This window comes from Aegilops tauschii, chromosome 5 (assembly GCF_002575655.3).
Source record: "Aegilops tauschii subsp. strangulata cultivar AL8/78 chromosome 5, Aet v6.0, whole genome shotgun sequence".
Classification (NCBI taxonomy): Eukaryota; Viridiplantae; Streptophyta; class Magnoliopsida; order Poales; family Poaceae; genus Aegilops; species Aegilops tauschii.
This window is the reverse complement of record NC_053039.3, coordinates 477,837,432-477,854,219: the sequence shown is the minus strand read 5'-3', so window position 1 is coordinate 477,854,219 and position 16,788 is coordinate 477,837,432. Positions and strand designations below refer to the sequence as shown.

At 47.0% G+C, this 16,788-nt stretch overlaps 2 protein-coding genes across 2 annotated transcripts; one reads left to right on the top strand and one right to left on the bottom strand.

Moving 5' to 3' along the window:
• The first annotated feature begins 465 nt into the window (after positions 1–465).
• Positions 466–6,768, top strand: LOC109737749 (uncharacterized). The gene is made up of 8 exons (XM_020296879.4): positions 466–847; positions 945–1,411; positions 1,492–1,725; positions 2,678–2,892; positions 3,032–3,204; positions 4,821–5,356; positions 5,514–5,586; positions 6,066–6,768. The coding sequence occupies exons 2-8, from the start codon at positions 1,031–1,033 to the stop codon at positions 6,548–6,550; spliced, it is 2,097 nt and encodes a 698-aa protein (XP_020152468.1). The 5' UTR covers positions 466–847; positions 945–1,030; the 3' UTR covers positions 6,551–6,768.
• A 780-nt stretch (positions 6,769–7,548) lies between these two features.
• Positions 7,549–9,205, bottom strand: LOC109737750 (uncharacterized). The gene is made up of 3 exons (XM_020296880.4): positions 8,335–9,205; positions 8,099–8,251; positions 7,549–8,000 (listed from the first exon to the last, which is right to left on the bottom strand). The coding sequence occupies exons 1-3, from the start codon at positions 9,073–9,075 to the stop codon at positions 7,737–7,739; spliced, it is 1,158 nt and encodes a 385-aa protein (XP_020152469.1). The 5' UTR covers positions 9,076–9,205; the 3' UTR covers positions 7,549–7,736.
• Between the last annotated feature and the right edge of the window lie 7,583 nt (positions 9,206–16,788).

Genomic DNA, 16,788 nt, shown 5'->3' with positions numbered 1-16,788 from the left:
ATAGGGGGTATACAGATCACACGGACTAACACATCACAAGAACTGGAGGAGTAATATGACAACATCGACCTATGGGGCGAAATCAACAACAAAGAGCGAGAACAAAACCCTAGCAAAAGACTGGGCATCCACGATCGTGCCCCTGCCACTTTTGTTGGTTGAGAAGAGTTTCATTGCCACCCATCACTTTGATACGAAGGACATGTGCCATAGTCGTCCTATGTGGGTTGTTGATAACTAATGCCAAATATGATGGTTGTTGAGTCTGGAAGACAGGGGAAAGGAAGAAGATAGATATCGAGTCATCTCAAAGATTTTTCGGTGGCCTCGCTGCTATATCGATAATACCATCTATGCAATTAATATTTGTATATACATATGGTTGCTTGCTAAAATTGACTAACTAGAGACAATCCATGGGTTGTCACTCACATACATATACGGTTAGACCCTATGCTCTAGAGTATTCTACAAGGGCGTCTACATACATGCCCTAGCGCACTCTCAACGTGTCTCTTGGTTCGATTGCAGTTACCAGTGTCTGTACCCCCCACCCCCCTCGCCGTCCCGGTTCCCCTTGTTCTTCAGGCTGCCCCGCTCCTCTCCTCTCCCCCCATTCGCTGGTAAGATCACGCGAGGAGCAAATCTCATCCCCTCTCCATCGTTAGGTCCGGCAGATCTCTCCCCCATAGCCGCCCACCGCCGTGCCCTACATCTGCCGCCTTAGAGTCGCCCGCCGCCCGCCCCAATTCCGCCCGGCGACCGCCTCATCCCCGCCCGCCCTCGCCGTTCCCGTTCGTTCCCGTTCTTCCTCGTCGGCGCGTCGCGTTCCTGCCGTCCATACCCCGTACGCGGTCCTTGTTCATTCTTTTCTTGGTGTGGGGTTTGATTTTATCCAGCGACCGGTTATTAAGTCCCACTGAACCTCACAACTTCTGTTTCAGCCGCTCCGCGCCCGGCACGCCATCTAGATCCGCCCCCGGCGCCAGGGGTCGTCGGAGGGGTTCCGCTGGGGTCGGGACCTGGGGAGATGACCAGTATCTCCACCAACCAGTTCGGCTCCGGCGGCAGCAATGGAGGGTCTGCCTCCAGGCCGCACGGCAGGGATATGGTGATTTGGACCGAAGAGATGAATGAGTATCTCATCGATGCGCTCATGCACCAGCAGGACATTGGGAACAGGAGCGCCGAGGGCAGGTTCTTGACCGGCGCCTATGAAAGCGTCATCACCGGGGTCGGCGAGAGGTTCGGGGTGGTGATCGACAGGTCCAACATCAAGAACCGTCTCAAGCATGTCAAGGACATGTTCCATGAGTGCGAGAACCTTTTCGATAAGCAGAGCGGGATTAAATGGAACCCGGCGACCCGGAGGTTCCACGCCGACCCTCAAGTCTGGAGGGAATTCATTGAGGTCTGTGTGCCACCAATCAAATGTATATATGTGTTGCGATTTGCTGAGCTGATGTAATTTTTTTTTCTGTGATCTTGTAGAGAAAACCAGAAGCCAAGAAATGGATGACGAAGACCATTGATCATTACGATAGGTTATTGGAGTTATTTGGTAAAGATAGGGCACCTCCGGCTTCTGAGAACTCGAAAGGTCCTTTGAAAAAAAAGGCGCGAATAGAACCGCCAAAGGATAGACCTCAACGTCAACAGACGTCATCAAATGGCTTTGAGTTAGCAATCGTCCAAGGTTCAAATCAAGTAATGGATAAAAATGAGGTATCGATCCTTGAAGCTTAATAGTTTTCAACCAAATAGTGCATGTTATTTTGTTATGGTTGCTGATCAAAGCAAGCTTAACATGGTGTTGGTTTCAGTGCCTAACTTTAGGTTATCACTTTCTTAGGCAAACCACAAATGTTTGCTTCATCGGTAGATTTATGGTCTACCATGTTTCCTTAGCGCTATGACCTGCATGTCTTAAATTCAGTTGCCACTATTGTGTGACTTGTGATTCGGTTGCCGTAGTTAATATGGCAAGCCATGATTTGCCAAACAACAAATGTGCCAAAGTTGGCTAGGACCGAGCAGGAGTTGAATCAGGGTCTTTTGCTCACTGGATGCTTATGGGAATATCAGAACATGGATAAATTGAAGCACAATAAGTTATGCCTTTTAGCTTTGTGGTGTGACTTCTCTCATAATCTACATGTTCTTGTGCCATTCTGGTACGGCTGCCTGCTTGTACAACAAGTTGTTAATTTGTCAACCTATTTACCCGGGCAAGGTAGCTATCTGAATCGGCCTGTTTGTGTTTCTATATTTGAATATACTTGGTAATTAGGATATTCTCCCATGGCACTTTCTACTTGTGAATGAGTTCGCCCTTTGCTCCTAGAAATGAAATTTCACCAGTATTGTTCGGCAGAGTGATACACTTACATAACCTTAAGGCCATGAATAACAACTTGCTTCCATTGTATTTGTATTAATCTTAATGGAGTGAGTGTTAAAATATATCTCAACTTTATATGGGGAAAAAGCTATTGTATTAAGAAATCCGAACCACCGTAAATATGTCCTAGTGGTAAATGAAATAGAACTTCCTTTTCTCCAATGTATGAATTTCAAGCATTTTCTTAACGTGATTTCTTGGAAAACGTATATCTTAATATCTCCTGAGTTAAGTAGAATTTGAGCTATGCATTGATTAGATTCTTGTTTCTTTCAGCTGCCTGGTGCTGTGGTAGCAGAAAATAACATAATTGGGGAACTCGATTTATCAGAATTGTGCAAAAGCGAGAATGGCCTTGTTGCCATACCTGTTCATGGTAATGCATATGGCAAGGGTTTGCCCTATGCTCCTGAAAATTGGCCGTCTCCTGGAGATCAGTGGCAATGGAAAGTGGGGAACAGAATTGCTGCAGGTGGGCATTGGGTGGACAGGTAAATGCTTTTATCAAGGCCTCAATAGGCCGAATTTTAATAGTCTTGCCCAAGCAAAAAATGCAGAAATTTATAGAGGGTTAATTTCTCAATTTAGCTTTAGCATATTGACTTACGTTGTGGATTTAACTTTGTACAGATATCTTGCCCCACCCTCGCGTTTTCGTGATGCTACTGGTAAAAAGACGACATTCACAAGTAGACTGAAAGTTGGAGAGTTTATCAAGAGCAACTTTCCAGATGTTGATCCTAGCACATTTTTCTCTATGTTCATATGGAAGATCCCTGCTGCAGAAGGCGGGATTCAAAGAGGTTAGACCTTAAAACCACTGTAGCGTGTAGCATCTAATGAGTAATGGGTGCTTCTGTAAATCAATACATATGATTTTTACCACTCCAGAGCAATTTCTTCCATGCTGGTCCTTTTTTTAATGTTTGGCCACCTGTGTGACTTATTTTTGGAAGAAATTTAACTTGGTAGCACTAGTTACTATACATACCTGGGGTGCGAGGTTCTTTTATTCTCTTCTCTTGTATCTACTAAATAACTTCCTTGAATGTACACACTATTCACCTCGGTTATTGTATGTCAGTATTAGCTTTTATTTTATATCTTTATGTTTTCGGTGGTTTGTTTCATAAGTGAAGTCCGTTGTTTTCCTGCAACTGTATACGGCTCTGTTACAACTAACATGTTGCAGCAGCTCCATCATATGCATGTCCATTCCATACTTCTATGCTTCATTGAATTTTCACCATTGACTTTGTTATTTACCACTTAGTAGACCTCTTACTGACAAGATAATCCATTGACACGGCATTTGACTGTATATAAAGGATAACAATATGATTCGGCAACATTACCTATGGAATTACATGGGAAAGAATGAAGATAATGAGTATGAGGGTCACACAGACGTGTTGTTACGCATTCCACATCTGCAGTTGCTATTTATGCATTGTATCTTCTTTTACAATTATCTCTATTGTGCAGCCTATTAGCTGTACCCATATAAATTTGACACCGGTCCTTTTTTTTAGGTCTATGGCTAACCAGGGAATTTCTTTAAGTTCAGTTTATTTTTAATAGATGCACATGTTTGATTTTATTATGTATGTACATGTATCAGGATTAGTTTTTATCCCATATTGTTTTTACATGTCTTGTTGGGCCCAGAAAATTACGAGGTGGTTGAGCTGGGCTTAAAAGGTTGCTGAGCTGTGTATATTTCAGCAATTTTTCCCCAGTGTGCACTTGAACTGGACCTGGGCTAGAGTCCTCATAGCCCTGGCCTTAGGCCCACCCTTGCTTGTCAACATGTCCAATATATATATATATATATATATATATATATATATATATATATATATATATATATATAATCTGTCTGTATAACTTATCTCTTCCTCAAATCCTAAACCCTAGCCGCCACTCTAGTTCTTACATCTCCTTCCAGCCTACCACTTCTGATGGCTCCCTTCTCCTTCAACCTTGTGCGGCACCACCAATTGAAGCGGTGGCGCTTTCCGTCCCTCCCTCCCCTTGCGCAGAGCTCTGCTCGCACCCTTGTCTTACCTATCGCTCTCAACCCAAGTGACGGTGAGCTTTGTTCTCTTCATTCAAGCGGTGCTTTTCCCCCAATCCTAACTCACACAAACGGAAGCAAATCATTTCTCATCATCTGGATTAATCTTCTGCTTTACTTTTCTTTTTTAGTTTTCTTCATATGTAACTGGAGAATGAGTGAGGATTTGTCTGGTAATGTAGTGGCATGACATAAGGGGAAAAAATAGTTTTTTCATTTGATAGGCTGATTCGTCTGTCTTGACGCTAGAAAAAGAGAAGCGTCATTGCATTTGCATATTTGCTGTTATTTCAATGTAGATTGTTCATTTTGTGCAGTTCTGTAACACCTTAATATGTCCAGGAACTCTTCAAGTGGAACGTGTTGAACCTGAAGATGGCCTGGCGGATCCTGATGGACCATGCAAGGCTCGGAATAAGGCATGCAATCTTGGGAAAGAAGGGTTTATTGAATCATCACCAGCAGGGAATTGTGACATCTGCTGCGTACATCCTGATTTCTGTCGTACATGCTGTTGCATTCTCTGTGGCAAGGCTGTTAACAATTCCTTTGGAGGTTATAGTTACATCAAGTGTGAGGCAGTTGTGGCAGAGAACTACATCTGTGGGCATCTTGCCCACCTTGACTGTGCTCTGAGGATTTTCATGGCTGGAACTGTTGGAGGAAGCATTGGGTTGGATGTGCAATATTACTGCAGGCGGTGTGACAACAAAACTAACCTGATGATGCATGTGGAGAAACTGTTGGAAACATGTCGCTCTCTTGGATCGAGGAGTGAGATTGAGCCAATCCTTAATATGGGCTTGTGCATCTTGCGTGGTTCAAGACAAGTGCAAGCGAAAAGCTTGGAGGACTATATGGCATCAGTGATGGAAAAGGTGAGTGTGATGTATTTTATTAGATCTCAGTATGATAGTTAGGTACCATGGTTTGGTTAGTACTAGCACTCCTCTGATTGGTGCTAATACGCATGGGTATACAACTTTGTTTTCAGTAGTCCAAGACTATGGTTTGATAGTGTATTGTTTAATGCAGGTGAATAATGGGGTTGATCTTGCTGAAGTATGGAATATGGAGGATAGTGATGGCATGCCAATACTGAATGCAGGTAAACTTTATTGTTTAGTGCAATTAAGAGAACTTTGAGGGCGAAATGTTTTTGTGGGATTTCAGATAATCATAAAAGGTCCCAACCTAGTTGTAATGGTTAGGACATCTGGTGTTCAATGTAATTCCAATAAACCAAAACTCTGTAGATTATGCAGAAATTGTAGGATCATGATATTAAATCCATTTGAGGTTTTGCCTACACGCATCATATTTTACTATGGACACGTAATGCTTTGGTAGCTTATGTAAGTTGTAACTTGCTGATTTTAGTATTTTCTATCACACCTGTTATTTCTTCTTTGCTGTAGAAATGATTAATCCTTATATTTTGTTGTAATCGTGGAACAACTTGAATTATGACATGTGACTGAATGTTGTAGAACGCAAAGAACAGCCTGTATCTCTGGTGTTCTGCTGCTCTTGCTTCACATATTGCTTGTCCATAACTGGGTTCTTTTCTTCTTATGGCTCATGCAGAAGAAAGTTCCCCACCTGTCGCTGGTGTCACGGTGCTAGGGACTGAGCCACAGTACCCATATCTGACTGATCCAATGGTTGATAATGAGCTGCAGAGGGCTGCCGAAAGTGTTCCAATTTTCATTACTGGTGATCACACCGAGATGTCTCTCAAATTTGAGGATGAGATAGATAATTCCCTTCTAGAACTGAAGAAATCTCAGGAAGCAGAATACAGGCTGGCAGAGCAGAAGCTTTATTCTCAGAAAGATTATATCCTCAGTCTGTATCGGCAGCTTGAGTCAGACAGGTCCCAGCTTGCAGATCCTAACCCCGTATCCGATATCTCAAGCTACAGCGTGCTTCTCGCCAACATTACTAACCGAGTGGAACAAGTGAAGCGCGAGGAGGAGAAGTTCCAGACCATGCTCAAAATCTCCAAGGGATTCCGGAAAGCACCGGCGAACATCAAGGAGCACTTTGGGTTGCCGCCACCAGCGGAGTAGCTCAAAGTTTGACTAGCTTGAACTTAGATACCATAGTTTACCCTGAACTGTACATTGGGTATGTTGTCTCTTGTGCTGTTGTACTGTTGTATACCTGTCTCCGACCAAGGTGCTGCTCTCTCCGTGCGGGCGCACCGTCAGGCTGCTGCTCTAGGAAGAGTCCCCCAACATCTGAATTACCAGTTTCAGACTTTAATCGTACATTCAGAGTTCATTGATGACTATGCTGGTAATTTGTGTTTATTCTGTGATTTGTTGATATGATGGTGCAACCAAGTTATAGGTTGCTGCTGTCGCAACTGCGAGATGGAGCAAATTTGGCAACCTGGAACAGGGGAGGCTATACTATACCCCTTTCCTGCATTTGTTGCTTCAGTTGCGTGTTTCCCTGATGTCTATTTTGGAATTGTGTTGTGTAGGATTCATTCATGTAGCTGCTATGCAAAGTGATTTTGATGCAGCTCTCCTGTCGTTTATTTGCTAGCGCTGGAGATTTAAGATTTTTGTAAGCTTTAGGCAGCGAAGAGTTTCGGCCCCATTGGAACAAAGAAATAACCTTAGGAATTTATTCCCTAGACCTAGATGCATTTGGATCATAGGAACGATGCTCATATTAGTCTTTTTATATATGTCTCCACTTTACACTGCCATCATTCGCATAGGGTACTCGCAAAATTCTTCTTTTCATTCTGAACCACTTATGCTTCAGAATCCTCCTTTTCACATTTTCTTTCCTAAACAATTTTTTTGTATATATTTTTGGATTTCCATTCCTTCGATCTGTAAAGCCTTCAAGGTGTTGTTTCAGATGAAAAGTAGCTCATAAACCTCTGAAATTCCAACAAGGATTTTGGAAGGAAACAGTAGTTCTTCGGTACCATGCCTGTATATCTGTGGTTTTCTGTTCTAGTGTTCCTGAATTCCTATGTTCCAAACATGACCGAAGTTTGTCTGACCAATGCCAACCAACTGCAAAATTCCCCTGAAATTCTACCGGATTGTACGTTCCAAACATTATGCATTCATAGTAGAGGTACCGTGATCAGCCACTAATCAACGAGCTGATCCGATGAAAAAGCAGACAGTACACATCACTACAACCAAAAGAACACGGGATATTCCTAGCAATCTCACAGGAAATGAGATGATCCAACATGCTAAAGCTAAAAATCGCCCTGTCTGCAGGTCAAGTCGGCTTCGCCTGGATCCCGCCGTGGAACCGCTTCTTGGACAGCTTCCGCCGCGCCCGTTTCGCCATTTCCGAGCACCTCGACGCCAGCAGCTCCACCGTGGCCGGTAGCAGCCGTGTCCCCTCGAACAGCACGCTCCTCTGGTACTCCAGCACCCACGTCTCTGGTTCCAGCAGCACCGCCGCTGCGCTCCGGCCCCGGTAGCTCCAGGAGCTGCCGTTGCTCGCCCTCACCGTCGGCAATACGCTCCCGTCCGACCACTGCAAACAAATACCAGACATGGATTTCAGTTATCTGCTACTGGTGGTTCGGGTGATGAAGTAATGTTGGGATTGATAGTGGACATTCTGTCGATTACCTCCGTGACCTTGCCGGAGAGGATGGTGATGTGCCGTGTCGAGAGCGTAGACGGGAGCAGGCCGGAGCTCCGGAGAGGGCTCCCCCAGATGCTGACCTCCTCTGCCGCCGACTTGTATAGCGAGCAGCGCCAATGGAACAAATGCTGATCATTCTGCAAGGGAAAGAATTCGTCAATGAAAAACCGTCTCTGCAGCCAAGATTCAGTAAGGTGACTGACACGCAAGAAGGGCGAACCTGCTGGAGTCGCCAGACGGAATCCTTGGAGCTGCAGTTGGAGATCCTGTCGGCGCCGACGAGCTGCCCGACCCCTCGCTCCAAGGAGCGCAGTTTGCGGCCCAGACCTGCAGGCGCAAGGCGCGCCTCCCGGCCCATCCGCGCGACGGCCTCCGGCGACAGCTTGGGGCCGAACCCCCTGGCCGCGACCTCCGGGACGAGCCCTGTGTCCACCCACAGCAGGAGCAAGAACCCAAGAACCGTCAGCGCGTACAGCGCCCAGTCGGGCGACGAGGACCTCCGGGCCTTGGCGGCCGCCGCATCCCGCCTCGACTTGGCGGTGGAGCGCGGCGGCGGCGTCCACGGCTCGGTGACGGCGGACCCGGGCGTGGCGGCGCCGTCGCGGGCGAGGAAGAGCGAGCGGGTCCCGGGCCTCCTGTCCCTGGCGGCGGCGGCGAAGCAGCGGCGCGCGGAGGCGGCCTCGGGCGGGAGGAGGTCCCGCGTGGCGTTGATGCTGGCGAGGCAGATCTCGCAGGCGCAGTTGGCGTCCTTGCGGCAGCCGGGGTAGTATCCGCTGCCGCCGCCCGCGGGGCGCGCCCACGGGACGAGGTAGGCGGGCGGGGGCGTCCGCGCCGCCGCCGCGGGGTCGGAGTTGGAGGAGCAGGAGGAGGCGGTGGAGCCGGGCGTGACGGTGGTGGGGGTGGCGCTGGGGGAGGCGGATCTCCTCGCCATCGGGGTCGCCGCCCTCCCGGTCTCGTCCATGGATCGGGGGCTATGAGGGGAGGCGGCGGCGGTGGATTGGGGGCGGAGAGGGAGAGGGCAGGGGTTCGAAATTTGAAGTGGATGGAGGGGAAGTGCCCGACGCCAACGGCATCCGCGAGCAACGGTCGACCCGAGTTTCCTTGTGTTGGCTGTTGCGGCGCTGACAGGTAGGGCCTGTTGCCCCTTTTAATCACTTCTGAGTTGCGAACACGGAAGAGCAGACGCATCGAGGGGGGTGTGCAATCACTATCTCAGTTTATTTCATCCGTAAGCACAGGTTCAGTTTGTTTGTTTCTGTTGCAGTTAAGTTGTTTTTACTGATCTCTTGGCATCATCATATCAATAGAAAAGTTAATTGGCGAACGCCCCGGGTTTGGAAGAGCGAGTATTCGATCCTATCCATGCGCCCGCACCTGTGGCCGGATCGGATCCACCACACGTACTCACTTGCGGCCTCACAACCGTCTTTCTAGATGGCCTCATGCCAACTTCTACACACGATCTTAAACGGACGTCCGATTTGGCTGTTTTTCGTTCTTTGGGGCAGGAAAACGGACACGGCCGTCCGCTTGCGGTCGTGCGGCCATCGGTGCGTCTAACGGACACGTCTCGTCCCAAACCGTCCGGGTTGTGGACTTCGATTTTTTACCCAAAAAAAGAGAAAATAAACTTGCAAATAATACCAAAACATAAATATAAACATAAAACGTCCATACGTCCATGGTACCAAAGTTAATTAAACTAAAACTTAATAAAGACATAAAAGAAGTAGATAAAGGCTCGTCGCCGGTGGCCGTCGTCGTCTTCAGGAGTCACCGTCCTACTCATCGTCGTCGCCGGTGAGGTCGACGTAGGGCGGTGGCTACCACAGGTGGGTTGGCGGCCCCTGCCAGACCGGGGGCTCCTGTGCCGGAGGCGCCTGCACCATCTCCTCCCGTGGCTCCTGCTCGTGCTTTGGTGACCGCGGCGGTGTGGCTGACCATGGGCCGACACCCACCGAGTCAGCCATCTCCGGCGCCGTGCACGACAAGCTCCACCGCTGGCCATCCAGACGAGGGTTCCACGTGGCGAGAGGCGCCTCCTCCACCACCTCCTCCGGCACATCCTCCTTGACGTCGACGTCCATCTCCAGGATGGCCACGTCGCCGGCCGCCGACAGGGCCAGAGCCGTTTCCAGGCCATCCCATTGCCGCTCGTCGTGCGTGTTCATGGAGTTCTCCATGACACGCCTCATGAAGCGGGCCTCCTCCTCCTCGGTCATGGGCGACGGTGGTGGCGGGGACGGGGACGGAGAAGGCGTCGGCGTGATGTCGCGCACACGCCTACGGCCCCGCGTTTGGGAAGGGTTGTCATAAACACGAGGAGGACGCGGGCGGCACGTGCTACGAGAACCACCGGCAAAAAAAGATTGCCGCCGCTGGTCGTGCTCGTCGCGGAGCCACGTATCCCATAGCGGCGAATCTATGGCGTACCTGGAATCCGCCAGTAGATCAGGTGGGAGGCGGGAGCGCCGTCGGTTGATCTCCTTGCGATGACGCGGCCGCTCGCGGGCACTGGAGGGATCGGCACACGGTCGGCGGAGAGATGTAAGTTGTTTGGCAGGTGGACATCTCCCCACGGCACCGGTGTCGCCGTCTCGCAGTAACGACGGCATACATCGACGTGAATATAGGGCCTGTCGCGATGCCGGGTCGCCGGCGGCACCATCTGGAAAGTTGGCGGAGCAGGTGGCGGAGAAGGCGGTGCGGGTGGCGCGGATCTGCTGGAGAGTCGTCGGCCAGAGGAGGAGCCGGCCTCGTGGTCGTGCTTCCCCTTGATGCAATGCCAGCCCATGGTGCCTGCGGGGAGGTGGGCGAGCGGGGTGCGACGGCGGGGAGGTGGCTAGGGTTTGCTTCTGTCGGCAATGGACGAGGCAGGCCGGCTTGGAAGTGGAAGTTCTGGACTGGTCGGTTCATGGCTTCCACATTAAGAAGGACGACGACCCTACGCCCGTGCCAATGACAGCCAGGTCCCGCCGTGCATGCGCATTCAATTTGAACGGTGGAGGTAGGTGGACAGCCGCCACGCGTCCCCAAGGCAGGCGCCGAGCAAGCGTGTCCCTGTCCGTTCGACGTCTGTGTGAACGCAAACAGTGCATGTTTGCGCTGAAAATGGAGCAGGCTGGACGCCAAACAGACAAAATTTGAGGATGCAGTCGCGTGCTGGACCGTGTCGTCTTTCCGTTTTGAACCAAACGGACATACGCGGACAGGATGAGGTCGCGCGTTGGAGTTGGCCTCCGGACTCACACCCATCTTTTCAGATGGCCTCGGAACGTTTCTCTTGTTCATAGCGCACAAATCACATAACCCGTGAGATGGAAAATCAGACAAACGTGACGCTTCAGGCCAGCAGGCAGCAACGAGCGCCATGTGATGTGCCCTCTTGGCGCACGAGTACTATCTCCCACTCATATATATCTATACGTGATTTTAAGATAAGGCAAAAGATTTATCATTTTCGTTAATTAAGAGAGGAGTTAAAAAAAAAACCATAAACCAAGCAGAAGATCTACCCTCACAGCGTTACATTACACAAGCGGCCGCAAGCGCCCAAAGTCTTTGATCCTAGCGGTAATCATGGTCGCAGTGGCAGCGGTATTCCTAAACCATATATATACGTCGGTTCCTTGTAAGAGGGTGTGAGTGACACCGGCCAGTAAGTGTCGGCACCACCATACTTTTACCTGGCCTTTTCTCCTTCGTCAGCTTGTTTATGTTAGAGATATATTTGGGTTACTTGTATTTAGTAGTCTAGAATTTGTAATCCGTTTCATACCTTATCTTCAGGAGAGGCTTGGTGAAATATGATGGATGTATTACTGAGCCTTGAGGGCGAGTATATATTGAGTACAAAACTTGAAGGATAATAAGGCTCTCGTGAAGATAAGGTAGGAGACGGATTACAAATCCTAGACTACCAAATACAAGTAACATAAATATATCTTAACAATTTACAAGTGTCAGCGTCGCATAGAATCTTCTATGAACCCGTTGTTCATCTTGGAAAGCTTCTGCATTTACCAGTGATTCTCAAGTGTCGTTGTCTCTGAGATAAGGAGCTGATGAGCTCCTCCTTTTGAATGGAGTGGCTGAACATGCATATGATTCGTTGTTGTTATGACCGGCGTCACTTATAGCCGGAGAAGAGGCCCAATGGATGCGTCTAGTTCGGGGCTTAGCCCAAATTATCTTATTTTTATTAGCATCGAGATTATATAAACAATTATAAGACACCCGTTTGGAATCAAGCAATAAGACATAATCTATTGCCTGGCTCCCTGAGGAGCCGGAACCCTAACCTAGCCGCCTCCTCTCCCATCGCCGCCGCCTCTCCTTCCGCGCGAGACGGCGCCAACACGCCGGCCGCCGCCGTCACGGCCTCGCCCGCCTCCCTCCTTCCCCTACAATCTCCGGCCAAGACCCGGTAGGGCCCTAGCTCCTATCAATGAGGCGTCGCAGTCCACCATGAACGGCCGGTCGAAGTCGGGCATCTGGAGGACGGGACCCGTCGTGAGGGCCCTCTTGAGGGCCTTGAACGCCTCAGTGACCTCCACGCCGATTGTTACCTCCCCGGCGATCGGGCCCTGGTCCGCGACTGGTTTAGGTCTTGTCTTACGTGCCAGCGTAACAAGACGGAGACACTGCGCCCGGCTGGGCTGCTACAGCCCTTGAAGTTGCCCTCTCAGGTCTGGGCCGATATCTCTATGGACTTGATGTCTACTACACAACCTTCTTCTTGTAGACGTTGTTGGGCCTCCAAGTGCAGCGGTTTGTAGGACAGTAGCAAATTTCCCTCAAGTGGATGACCTAAGGTTTATCAATCCGTGGGAGGCATATGATGAAGATGGTCTCTCTCAAACAACCCTGCAACCAAATAACAAAGAGTCTCTTGTGTCCCCAACACACCTAATACAATGGTAAATTGTATAGGTGGACTAGTTCGGCGAAGAGATGGTGATAGAAGTGCAATATGGATGGTAGATATAGATTTTTGTAATCTGAAATTATAAAAACAGCAAGGTAACAAGTAATAAAAGTGAGCGTAAACGGTTTTGCAATGTTAGGAAACAAGGCCTAGGGTTCATACTTTCACTAGTGCAAGTTCTCTCAACAATAATAACATAATTGGATCATATAACTATCGCTCAACATGCAATAAAGAGTCACTCCAAAGTCACTAATAGCGGAGAACAAACGAAGAGATTATGGTAGGGTACGAAACCACCTCAAAGTTGTTCTTTCTGCTCGATCTATTCAAGAGTCCGTAGTAAAATAACACGTAGCTATTCTTTCCGTTCAATCTATCATAGAGTTCGTACTAGAATAACACCTTAAGACACAAATCAACCAAAACCCTAATGTCACCTGGATACTCCAATGTTACCTCAAGTATCCGCAGGTATGATTATTCGATATGCATCACACAATCTCAGATTCATCTATTCAACCAACACAAAGTACTTCAAAAAGTGCCCCAAAGTTTCTACCGGAGAGTCAAGACGAAAACGTGTGCCAACCCCTATGCATAGGTTCATGGGAGGAAACCCGCAAGTTGATCACCAAAACATACGTCAAGTGAATCAATATAATACCCCATTGTCACCACGGGTATCCCACGCAAGACATACATCAAGTGTTCTCAAATCCTTAAAGACTCAATCCGATAAGATAACTTCAAAGGAAAAACGCAATCCATTACAAGAGAGTAGAGGGGGAGAAACATCATAAGATCCAACTATAATAGCAAAGCTCGCGATACATCAAGATCGTGCCACCTCAAGAACACGAGAGAGAGAGAGAGAGAGAGAGAGAGATAAAACACATAGCTACTGGTACATACCCTCAACCCCGAGGGTGAACTACTCCCTCCTCGTCATGGAGAGCGCCGGGATGATGAAGATGGCCACCGGTGAGGGATCCCCCCTCCGGCAGGGTGCCGGAACAGGGTCCCGATTGGTTTTTGGTGGCTACAGAGGCTTGCGGCGGCGGAACTCCCGATCTATTCTGCTCCTCGATGTTTTTAGGGTATATGGATATATATAGGCGAAAGAAGTCGGTAAGGGGAGCCACGAGGGGCCCACGAGGGTGGAGGGCGCGCTCAGGGGGGGTGGGCGCGCCCCCTGCCTCGTGCCTTCTCGTTGCTTCCCTTACGTACACTCCAAGTCTTCTGGATTGCTTCCGTTCCAAAAATAACTCTCACGAAGGTTTCATTCCGTTTGGACTCCGTTTGATATTCCTTTTCTGCGAAACACTGAAACAAGGGAAAAAACAGAAACTGGCACTGGGCTCTGGGTTAATAGGTTAGTCCCAAAAATAATATAAAAGTCCATAGTAAAGCCCATTAAATATCCAAGATGGATAATATAATAGTATGAATACTTCATAAATTATAGATACGTTGGAGACGTATCAGCATCCCCAAGCTTAATTCCTGCTCGGCGTCAAGTAGGTAAATGATAAAAGAAATAATTTATGAAGTGTGAATGCTAGCAGGTGCACAAGTTTGATCAATGATAATTTCAATCACCTTTTCTAGCATCATTATATGTCATAACAGTAGCTCATACCATAAAGCTTCTCACGATCAAGTAACAAGCTATTCACATGTTAAAGTATAGATCATAAACTTTCTTGAAAACTAACAAACTGTTCTCAGTCATCAAACAATTGCAATTCATCTTATTTTCAGGAAGGGTCTATGTAAGAGCTTTGATTTAGCAAATCCCACATACTCAACTATCATATAGTCTTCCATGATTGCTACCACTCAAAGCATATTTTTAGAACAAATAGCATCCATCGAACAAAGAGAAAGATAGGGGCTTAATGTTTCGCCTCCCAACTTATTTATCATATAGATAATTGTCAACAATAATAATTCATGATCAAATATATTTGAATGGCCATATGTGCTTAGATCTTTCTCCACCACATGATGCTTGCCAACTAAAAAGTAGGTTGGAATGGGAAGGAATACTACTGACTCTTGCATAAAAGCAAAAGATAGGCCCTTCGCAGAGGGAAGCAGCGATTTGCAGAGGTGCCAGAGCTCAAAGCTAAAACATAGATGAAAATAATTTTGAGAGGTATGCTTTCATTGTCAACATAACGACCAAGAGTTCCCAATATCTTCCATACTAGATACATTATAGGCGGTTCCCAAACAGAAAGGTAAAGATTTTACTCCCCCTCCACCAACAATCACACTCCACGGCTTGTCCGAAACAACGAGTGCCGTCCAACTATCAACAATCCTGGGGGAGTTTGTTTAAATTATTTTCGAATTTGTTTTTGATCTTTTGATCATAGGACTGGGCATCCCAGTTACCAGCCATTTTCTCGTGAATGATGAGCGGAGTCCACTCATCGTGAGAATAACCCACCTAGCATGGAAGATACTAATAGCCCCTAGTCGCTACATGAGCGATTCGGGCATACAAAATAGATTATTATTTGAAGGTTTGGAGTTTGGCACATGCAAATTTACTTGGAACGGCAGGTAAATACCGCATATAGGTAGATATGGTGGACACTCATGGAATAAACTTGGTTCAAGGAATTTGGATGCACAAGCAGTATTCCCGCTTAGTACAGATATTTTGGCTAGCAAAGGATTCTAAATAGCAAGCACCACATGTTAGAGGATCCATAACAATATAACTTATATACAAATATACCCAAGCATAACTCATTATGTTGTCTTCCTTGTCCAACTTCAACTAATTTGCTCAGGTTTGAAAATAATTAATGGGGCTCACAATCATAGAAGATGTCCAAGATAGTATATTTATATGTGAAATCTCTCTTCCTTCAATATTATTTCATGAATTGTTCAAGTGACCAATACAATGTTTGCTAACCTTCAATAAATTTACCACCTCTACTTCTTATATGTGAAGGCATTACTCCCCATGGGAAAGGCATATGAAACATATATAATTTCAGATTTATGACATTCAAATCATTCAACCATTTACTCATAGGATATAAGTGAAGCACACGAGTAAATGACAAACTACTCCAAAAAGATATAAGTGAAGATCAATGAGTAGTTAAATAATTATGTAGCTATGTGAAGACTCTCTCCCATTTAAGAATTTCAGATCTTGGGATATTATTCAAACAACAAGCAAAACAAAATAAAACAAAATGACGCTCCAAGCAAAACACATATCATGTGGTGAATAAAAATATAGCTCCAAGTAAAGTTACCGATGAACGAAGACGAAAGAGGGGATGCCATCCAGGGCATCCCCAAGCTTAGGCTCTTGGTTGTCCTTGAATATTACCTTGGGGTGCCTTGGGAATCCCCAAGCTTAGGCTCTTGCCACTCCTTATTCCATAGTCCATCGAATCTTTACCCAAAACTTGAAAACTTCACAACACAAAACTCAACAGAAAACTCGTAAGCTCCGTTAGCGAAATAAAACAAACCACCACTTCAAGGTACTGTAATGAACTCATTCTTTATTTTTATTGGTGTTAAATCTACTGTATTCCAACTTCTCTATGGTTTATAAACTATTTTACTAGCCATAGATTCATCAAAATAAGCAAACAATACACGAAAAACAGAATCTGTCAAAAACAGAACAGTCTGTAGTAATCTGTAACTAACGCAAACTTCTGGAACTCAAAACATTCTACCAAAATAGGAAGACCTATATAATTT